Raw genomic sequence first — 10,454 nt, 5'->3', positions numbered from 1 at the left:
GTACACAGGCCTCTCTATGTGGCCTCTCCCGTTGTGGAGCACAGGCTCTGGATGCGCAGGCTCAGCGGCCATGGCTCATGGGCCTAGCCGCTCCGCGGCATGTGGGATCTTCCCAGACCGGGGCACAAACCCATCTCCCCTGCATCGGCAGGCGGACTCTCAACCACTGCGCCACCAGGGAAGCCCTTTTCCCATTACTTTTAAAAGTTATAACTTGTAGTCTGACCACCTCTGTCTCTTTACTGGCAAGTTTTGTCCAAGTACATTTATTGTGATTATTTGTGTGGCAAGTTTTGTTATGTCTGTTTATGTATTCAGCTATTTTAATGATTCTTTCATCCTCCTTTTCTGCCTCTTTTTAATTAAAAAAATTCCCCCTATTAATTTCAAAGTTACACAATCTCCATCTATTATTTTAGGGGTTAACTGCTTCTCATGCTTTGACTCTCTGATAGCTTCCCCCAATCATTTATCACCATCTAGTGGATACATATTATTATTCTCACTTTCTTTCCACAAACAGAGAATAGGAGAAAATGTCATTGAGATAAGTTTATCAACATAGACAACCCAATAAGATACTCTACATTTAAAATAAATCCTTGGAATCGGATAATCCCAAAGACTCTTTCCTTCTTTTGTGTCAATTTGTTTTACTTCCTAATCTTCCTTCCACTTTGTGACATGTAGTGCCTGTGAAGCTATGATTTTAATCAATGAAGGGAGACTTTGCTATTAGTGTGAACTCTTCTTGTCCTCCTCTTTGAAGGGGGCAGATATGCCAGAGTCCAGAATTTTCCAGTGATTTTATGTGATAGCTAATTAATGGCCTCCTGTGGTTTCCATGGCAATGCCATGCTTTGCTGCCAGGCTTATCCAAATGGGTACTCTGTTCACTATTTTACCTTAGCATCAGCCTATTAATCATACACCATAGGTCCTTGGTTGCTGCATCAAATTGGTAAACACTAACTGAATTAAAATCTCACTTGAGGGCTTCAGGCTTCTCTTCCTTCCAGCTGGAGGGGAACCTTGTTAGCTCAAAGAGCCGGACCCAAGCAAGAGATACTTGGAAATCCACATAACTTTGTGTCCTTTTATAGAAAAGTATTTTCATTTCACCTTTGAACAAATATTTCGATGTTTGAATCTCTGAATCTCTGTGTCCTTGAAAATTTATATATTTCCCTGATCTTTCCGATCATTTGATATCGCTGTATTCTCTTTGTAATATAAAGTGATGTAATTACTATTGTTAGGGTAATGGGAAGAAACCTTTCTTACACACACACAAGCACACACACACACACAGTTGGTGAAGTCTGGGGAAGAACTCGGGTCGAATGCTGTAATTGAATTCGGATGAGGATTAGGTAGCACAGTGCATATGGAGATTGCCCCGTTATCTGTACAGGGCTGTGTAAATATAAGGGGTTATTGCATTCTGAGTATTTGGAACTTCTTGGAAGGTAGAGATGAAAGAGAAAGGAAGAGAGACAATTGGGTGGTTATTTCAACTTCTCATTAGAGTCGAAATCCTCACTTTCCTTGGAAGGGTTACCATTTAAAAGGATACCCTTTAACACTATTATTTTTACTATTTTAACTGACCCTCAAATACCCATGCATATTTATTCCTTTGTGCTTTTGCATTCTCTGTTCCTTTGGCCCTTCCGCTCCTTGTTATTTGCCCAAGTCCTATTCATTTTCACCACTCAGGATGAACATGTCCATATAAAGCCTGTACCAACTGCATGAACAGAATTCGTAACTTCTTCACGTCTCCTCTGTGTGTGACCCCACAATAGCACTCATCAGAGTGTACTGTAATTACTGTTTACTTTTTAATTGGTTTCATATGTCTTTTTCATTAATGTGTGAATGGCACAAAAGCATGGACCATTTCCTTCCAAATCTCATTTTTCTGGCATGCCTCATTCATCTACTAGGTGTTGAAGACATGTTTAATAATTTACTGACTTTCTGCAAAATCTTGTGCTTCATAAATAGCTGCTATGTTGACCTCTGGCATGAAGAATTTCCAACCTAAATGAACACCGAATCCTCTCAAAATCTGAGGTCAAACAACTATGTTGGTGTGAAGTGCACATTAAGTGTTAAAGTTTGTATCAAAATATATGCTAACTCATACTAAAAACTGGAACATTACATTTGGAATTTCACTATGCAAAAAACAGGATTTATCTTCCCCTCCACTCCCCCCTGCGCACACACACTTAAATAAGCTAGATAATTCTTTACCTCTTCTGCACTGAAGCCCTCTCCTTTCATCTTAAAATAAACTATAGGGGGGGGGTATTCTCTTTGAGTCATATTATTACAGACTCTGGTGACCCCTGAGATAGTTTTTGTATTTTATCTACAAAAGCACTGACATGAGGAAAAAATGCACATTCTAGAACTGGAACCAGTGAATGGAAGGTACACAGAAACTGGTAAAGGTACAGAAGAACCATCTAAATAATTAGATCTATTTTATAACACAAGCTGGAATGAGCACTATTGCTCCCTCCCACAGTGAAAGGGGAATTCAAGGAATGTGGAAGATAGATCTAATGAGCTTCCTGTTCCTGGAATGGTCCAGTTAGCAAACAGGGGTATCTCCCAAAGACGGTAAAGAGATCTGCACTGGACAGACGTCGAGACCAGAAGAGTCCTGTTTTCTCTTCCAACCCTGAAGTGTGTGGTCCTGTTTCTCTGCCAATATGGAAATGAAGATTCGAAGCACCTCTAGCTAGTACCACCTTAGCAAAAAGATAAATGCAGAGTTCCTGGAGAACTGGTAAGAAACGGTATTTGCCCAAATCCTCTAAAGAAGTGCTTTGAAATGAGTTTTCTTTCTTGCATCTCTCCTTTCAGTTTAAACCCCAAGTCCCAGACAAGGCTTCTCAGTTTTCAGCGATGCCCAAGAAGTGGCAGTGTTTGTTAGTGTATTTGTGTGTATGTGTGTGTACTGAGTTAAAGGACCTTTTTTTAGATACCTACTTGGGGAAGTCAGCCTGGCAGACCAATGCAATATTAAAACCTACCCTATTTTATTTTGGTGATTGATTTTTAGTCAAACTAAAGTTTAATCTGCAAAGCATTTCTAGGAAATCTGACACCATTTCTTTTTGGAGACGGTAGGTAAAAGGGGTTTCTTGATTAAAGAAAAAGAACTATCAGAACAACCTGAGACTGAAAAACACTCATCCCTTTGCAGTTTAGTTGGAGTAAACACAAAAGTGGCCAGCATGATTTAGAAGGAGTCAGAAGGCAGGGCTCAAATCGCTATGCAGGCAATAACCATGTGTAGCCAAGGGCATGCCATTTCTCTCTGAGGCTATTTCCCAAACTGAATCAAGGAGGTCACTAAGCTGATATCCAAGGTTCCTTACTGTTTTAAACACCCTATGATTATGTGAATGCCTCTCCCCTACAATGCCACCTATTGTCCAGCTTCAATTAGCTTCAGTTTATTCAGCGTGAAAGAAGCTATCTGGGTGAGACAGAACTGTCATTGCATCCCCACCCTTGTGTGCAAATGAATCAAAAGAACCACAGGAATTAAGGATAAAGAGGGAAGAAATCATAACCGAAGAAATATCTTCTTTATCTATGTCCATTTCCTCCCACAAGGAAAAATGGCAGTGTCGGTTGTACATTACATATATCTTTCTTTTTAGTGTTTAATCTTAGCACCTGCACAGCAGAGATCTTTACAGTTCATTGCATATGCTCTCTCTCATCTCCCACCTCAATACAGCACCTGAGGCCTAAGAAGCAGCTCCCTCCAAGCTCCTCCCAAGGCTGAGACCCTTCTTCACGACAGAGTATAGAAATAACAAACATGCCCAACAGTTTTATACAGTTGCTAGAATGTTTTCGTTTCCAACGAATGAAGATTTTTCCTCCTTTCCTTTGAATATTAATTACATTTTACAAATTTGTGTCTGTTTTGCTTTGCTTGGTTCTGTTCTGTTTGTACAACAAAAGGGAACGTCCATGGCAAAGAGTCCAGGTTAACAGAGCTTGGCTGTCATCTGGTCCGACTGTTTGAGGATCTCGGTGTTGTAGAGGTCCAGCGCGTGGTTCACCCTGATGATCTCGCTGTTGGTCAGTTTCAGGCGGTGTTTCAGCATACACGAGAACAAGTCCAGCTGGGGCTTCCCCGGGGCCACAGGGGGGGCCAGGCGATTGATTCGGTCCCGAATATCTAACAAGAGGAGCATCACAGACGAAGAGGAGTAGAACTGGCCGCCCTGTGTGTAGGACTGGTTGACCTGCTGCACGGCGCTGCGAAGGAGGTCGGCGTTGAACCTCAGGCTGTACCCGAACACCTGCACATCCGAGATCTTGATGTAGAACTGCCTCTTGGAGGGATCGGACAGGTCCACAGGGCCCTGGCCAGTCTCATTCCGCAGGAGGGTAGGTAGCCGAGTCCGACTACGTAGGTAGATGTGGACCGTCTCAAAAAACGTTTTCCACCGATTGCCCAGCAGGAGAGTCCAGTTGTAGCACTGGCTGTTCTGGAGACGGATCTTCTCCCAGCGCGGGTAGCCGAACTCCCCGAAGGGCATGTTCCAGCCCTCCGAGTGGCTCCCGCTGAAGGGGTTGACGTAGACGAAGAACATGGGGTCCAGGCTGCTGTTGCGCATCTGGCAGATGCGCATGGACATGCCGATCACCATGTGGATGAAGTCCATGCGGTTCTTGTTGCTCTTGAGAGTGAGGGACATGCGCTTGCGCCACCGGGGGTCAAAGAAGGTGTCGAGACGGATCTCGTTGCTGATGAAGGTGGTGTGGACGTAGAGGCGCGAGTCCATCTTCTGCAACAGGTACTTTAGCTCCAGGTCCTGGAAGTCCAGGTCGGTCTCGAAGCTGATGAACTGCTCGCTCCGCTCCGAGTCCACGTTCTGTGGTTCGCAGCGGCCTCGATATAGCTTGTAGCCCTTGTTGCAGGAGCCGCAGAGCGAGATGTTGGCCAGGCTGCACATGGCACAGCTGTTGTTCCCTCCGATGATGCAGGGGATGGGGCGCTGGCACAGCGTGGTGCTGCCGTGGCACACGCAGCTCCTCTGGCTCTCCAGGAAGGTTCCCCAAAACCCGTTCTCATTGCAGTAGAGAAGCGACTGGACCCTTGCAAGCCACTGCTGAATTGTCCTGAGGGGTAGAGGTGAGATGGAGAATGTTAACCATCATGGGTGGGCTTGTGGTTATCCAGCTATTAATGCAAAGTGGGGTTATGGTTATCCAACTGCTAATGCAAAGTGGAGCTGCCCAAAGACTGAAAGGACTGGGTAGAACAGTTATCTTAGGAAGGGCACGTAATATCAGTTACAAGAACTACACTGTAGTTCCTGGTAATGCCACAGAGCAGCTACTTGACCTTGTACTCTACCCTTTTTTTTTTTTTTTTTTTTTTTTTTTTGCGGTATGCGGGCCTCTCACTGTTGTGGCCTCTCCTGTTGCGGAGCACAGGCTCTGGACGTGCAGGCTCAGCGGCCATGGCTCACGGGCCCAGCCGCTCCACGGCATGTGGGATCTTCCCGGACCGGGGCACGAACCTGTATCCCCTGCATCGGCAGGCGGACTCTCAACCACTGCGCCACCAGGGAAGCCCTGTAATCTACCCTTCTAATGTTCAGTGTCCTCATCTGTAAAGGGAAGGAGTTGGAGTGAATGTTCTTTGAAGCCCTTGCAGCTCTATAATCGTATTATTCATTCGTCCCGTGGAAGTTTGATTCAGAAAATTAAAGCGTATGAACTCAAAAACCCCTGCCAGATGACAACAGATTGTAAAAGATCGTCAATAAGAAGAATTTAGGGGTTCTTTTAACCTGCACCAGATGTTTCAACTCTCTTCACAGATTCCTCCCATGAGGTTATATAACATCCAAAAACTTCAACAAAAACAAATTATATTTTACATTACTCTGGAGATCAGGAAGTGCTTCCATATTTATGCTCTTATGTGATCCTCCTACTGGCTTTTCAGAACAGGTAAGAAAGATGTTATTTCCCCCATTTTTTCCAGAGCTCCAAACTCTCAGGTCAGTGAAATTTCCATCACAACATGTACCTCTAGGCCCCCTCTCCACAGCCCTTCAACACGTTTAGAAACAAACCCAAGCCTGTCCCCAGATTCCAGCCTCTGAAACATTCCAGTGAAGGTACATACTAGATCAGATAAGAAGCAACAGAAGAATAGGTAAAAAGATGTAAGACAGTCGGCTTAGTGGCCTCTCATCTTTCCTCATTTCTGTGCAAGTCCCCTCTTGGCTGTCTTCCATGCTACGAATAAGCCCTTACATGTGTCTAGCACTTTTTACCCTGCACAGGGTACATTCACTCCCATTTTCTCACTTGAGCTTCACAACCACATCCCCAAAATAGCTTGGGACTTGAGGTCAGTCCGAGATTGCTTCAAATCCTGGCACCTCCACTCCTGAGCCAAGGGAATGCCGGCAGTTTCCTTCACCTTCCTAATCATTCCCCCCTACACTGGGCTGTGGTGAGGATGACATGAATTTTTTTGTGAAGTCTTGGCCCCTAACTTGGTAGGTATTAGGGACTCCATAAAAGTTAGTTCTTGTTATTCCTGCCAAGGGACTCTCAGCTCCATTTTCTGGACACGGCAAGAGACGCTCAGAGGTGAACTCATACAGTGAGTGAGTAAGGACTCTCCTGGCTCGTAGCTCTTCAAACAAGAGTCAGTCAAGGGGGCCTTTCTTAAGGCTCTCGTGTGCTGTGGTGATGTTGATGATGATAACCACAGTGGCAGTGGTTCCTGATCCGCATTTTCGAAAACTGGAAATGGAAGCCCTTTTGCATTGTACTGCGTCTGGTAGGAAATGCTAGCGATCTATCTATTCTGTCATTTCCACTGCCAAGCCACAATCACCAAGCCCAAGAACCATGAGGTGTAGGCAGTACAGCCTGATACTGAAAAGCATGTGCGCTGGCCCAAGCAGAACTGAGTTCGAGGCTCAGTTCTGTAACCAGGAACAAGATACTTCGTGTCTTTGAGCCTCAGTATTCATATCTAAAAAGAGAATAATAAAGCCCATCTTAGGCAGTGAGGGAGAGGATTAAATGAGACGGTGTATTTAAAGCATTGAGCACAGAGCCTGGCATAGACCAATTATTAAGAAGGTAATAAGTACTCTCATCCCAGAGAATAAGCTCTTCCTTTGAAGGTACTGAGACACACTCTCAGGGATTTCACCATCCCTCTGGGGTTGGAGGGAAACCATTTGGTTACTTGGGACATTTGAAAATGGATACTGTTGAAACGGCTTCCCAGGATGCTGTGCTTTAAAGGAGGTGCTTATCAGCTAAGAGAAAATGGAGGAATAATTAGAGTGCTCTTTGAAACAGCTCCGCCTTTTAACTCCACAGAACGATTCTGGCTTTGGCAATGAAACCTCCCTCACAACATTCAAAACACCGTATTGAAACCCCTGGTTTTTTGGTCAGTTTCCCTTCCAGGCTCTAAGGCTGGAGAGAGGGGACCCCTCCTTCCCTGAGCATCTAGCCCAGAGCCTGGCTCTAAATAAATGTTTGCTGAATGAATGAACAGACAAAAATTAATATTTTTCTTACAAACAAACTCCTCTTCTCTCTCCCGAACTGCAGAATTAGTTTTCAATACCTTCCACCCGCACAACTCCAGGCCTCCCCGGTCTCTGCTTCGTGGGACCAATCCCATTACAGCCTGGAGAACAGCAGCGGGCCCAGCCTTCAGGAGACGAAGCTGGAATGCTAATGAGCCATGCGGCTCCCAGCTCCCCAACCAGAACATTGACTGAATATCGGCTATGAGTCATCTGATATTTCTGTGAGCCGCGGGGGCACGCCACACGTCTCTGATTGCGTGTGGTTCCATCTGACGAGAGCGTCCTTTCAAAATGCCTCTTTCAAATGGCCCCCACTTGCCCCGTCGCTCCCTCTCCAAGTGACAGGACAGAACCCCATTCAGAGCGCCTCTGTTCCCGTCTGCAAGGCAGTCTATAAGCCCGTAGAGCGCCCCCTTTCTCGTGTCTCATCATTGGGACCCTTTGTCAGGACCGCATCCCCCACTCCTTGAATCAATGCCTCATTGTGGCTGAGCTCTCAGCATCCTCAGTGAGGGAAAGAGGAAGATGAAAGTTCCCGGTGAGGCTGCCACAAGCAAAGGGGCGAGTGGCCAATTAGGATGCCAGCCCTGTCGAGCAGGAGGGACTGGGGACAGAGGCCCTCTGAGGCGCAGCAGAGAGCTGCCTGGCACCTGCATCTCCTGACCTCCGGATAATCGTGAGGTTGTGGGCTGTATCAAAGAAGGCATTAATGACACTGCGAGAGGACTGAGAAGAGGCGGGGCACAGGGAGGGGGCTGGGGGCGCGAGGCCCAGGGAGAGAAGAGAGAATGGAGGAGAGAGGTGGGGACTGGGGAAGCGTGCGGAGAGGAGGAACGGCCTCAGTGATGGAGGTGGAGGGGGAAACAGGGAGCCCGACCCAGGTGAGCAGACGGGGGCTGTGGAGGAGGAGGGCTGGAGAGGGCAAAGGTGATGGGATGAAGTTAGCGTGGGTAGGATGGAAACGAAGACACTCAGCCAAGCCTTCATGTGTCGTAACTCCCAGAATCAGGGAATGTGGACCCCAGATGGGCCATGGGAGGGCAAAGCATCCTTTTCTGAAAGAGGGGTGGGGGGTCAGGCAGAGAGCAATGTTACTGGTGAGCCCCGATTCCCAAGGTCAGTGAACGTTCCTGAGATTTCAGTCCTTCATTTTGAAGAGAACAAAACCAGAAAAAACAAGCTCATCCCAGTTTTTTGCATGCTTGTCCTTAGCACAAGCAACTTCTGATAATGAGGAGTCCAGCTCAATCAGATCAATCTCCTACACATTCTCCATCTCCAGCCAGTGCTCTGGGTAGTAATTGCTGATACTCAGAAACCCTGCCATGCCGGGAGGCATGCAGCACCTTAAACCAGCCAAGGGAATCAACGGCTCACAACCACCGAGCACTCACTGTATACCAGGCGTTGTGCCAGAGCTCTCCCAGAGCAGCATGGATAACCGTCCACAGCACAGGTGAAGAGAGTGAGGCCTTGAGAAGTGGGATAACTTGTCTGACATCACAGAGTCAGTCCACGTTCAAATACCAAGTTCTGTAACTGCAGCACCGGCGCACTTTCCGACGTACCACAATGTAAAATTATAATGACAAAGCCAGCAAGAAGAAGGAAGCAGGCCACAAGAAGAGAAATATATTGAAATAATGGAAAAATACTGAAACTTTGAATGTGTGAAGGGCCTATTATCACATTCCTTGCTTCCCCTGGACCTGCCAGGATCCCTCTCCTCCATTCACAGATAATTGGAGCTCACCGACAAGTGCTCAGGGAGAGGCTGGGGACCAGGGGTAAGAGGGAATGCGATCTATAAATACCATTTCCCAGGCTAGCTGGTGACAGCCCACCTCAACTCTGGCAACAGAGGAGCGGCTTAATAGGCCAGCTCCAGAGAGATGGGATGGGGCAGTTTTCACAAAGGGCTGACACAGACCCACTGCAAGGCATTCAGTGTGTGGCAGTGAGGACCAAGATTTAAGATGCTTTTCTCTGTTTCTGGGGATCAAAAGCATCTTCTCTTTGCAGCCAAAGCTGAACTCCAATACATCCAAATCAGCATCTTTCTGCTGGATGGGATTTCAGTTCATTATGATGGGAGGGGCGGGGGGAGCAGGGATGAGGGGAGGGCAGGAAGCTGCATTTTTATTCCTAAAGCTGGAAAACCCTGGGGCCTGGTAAGTAGGCTCCCACAGAGGCTACACGTAAAGCTACTTGGACCACAGAAGCAGAAAACCTTCAAGAAGAAGCCTTGGAAATATCCAGCCCATCTCCCTCATGTTTAGACCTGAACATTGAGATTTAGTTGCTTAGGTGGAGGATTAATGTTTCTTGAGTGCTTTCTATATCATGGCAGTCAGCCTTTATCCTTACGTCAGCCCTATGAGAATAGGACTCCTTTGAGAGGAGGAGAAGGCATGAAAGACCAGAGAGGAACTGTGACTTTCCCATGGTCACACAGCATGGACATAGAAGATCAGAGCTCAGGATTTCTGGATCCAAACCCCGTGTTCCCTCCATTCCCCGCTGTACTTTTCCTACCCTCTCAAACCCAGGCTGGAGGAGAAGCTAGGCTCCGGGCCATGGGGACACCTCCGCTGCTCCCCTGCAGGCTCTGTCTTTGCCTCAGCCAGGATTTTCTGGCGACCTGACAGGCCTCCTGGTGACACAGCTGGAGTCGCTCATCATTTGGAGGACAGAGGCTATGCCACCCAGGGCTTCCCATCAGTGCTTTCAAGAGGGCACGCCTCCCTTTCGGAACCACCTGGTGGGAAGCCCAGGCTGGGATTCCTAATTCAAGCAAACTTCCTGCTGATTTTAATTGGAGGTTTTGCCCAAGAC

The 10,454-nt window shown here is 46.9% G+C and overlaps 1 protein-coding gene across 1 annotated transcript in view; it reads right to left on the bottom strand.

The window, feature by feature from the left end:
* Positions 1-4,022: 4,022 nt before the first annotated feature.
* The window catches only part of BRINP1 (BMP/retinoic acid inducible neural specific 1), a gene marked incomplete at both ends in the record, with an annotated part of 133,508 nt that continues 127,076 nt past the window's right edge, over positions 4,023-10,454 (bottom strand). Inside the window, one exon of the mRNA XM_082628113.1 lies at positions 4,023-5,163. Coding sequence (XP_082484239.1) covers positions 4,023-5,163 — 1,141 coding nt within the window. The remainder of the gene's footprint in view (positions 5,164-10,454) is intronic.

Source organism: Mesoplodon mirus, assembly GCF_964341445.2.
Source record: "Mesoplodon mirus genome assembly, chromosome: 1".
NCBI classification, from domain to species: Eukaryota; Metazoa; Chordata; class Mammalia; order Artiodactyla; family Ziphiidae; genus Mesoplodon; species Mesoplodon mirus.
The sequence above is the reverse complement of the archived record's forward strand: the minus strand, read 5'-3'. Positions and strand labels throughout refer to the sequence as shown.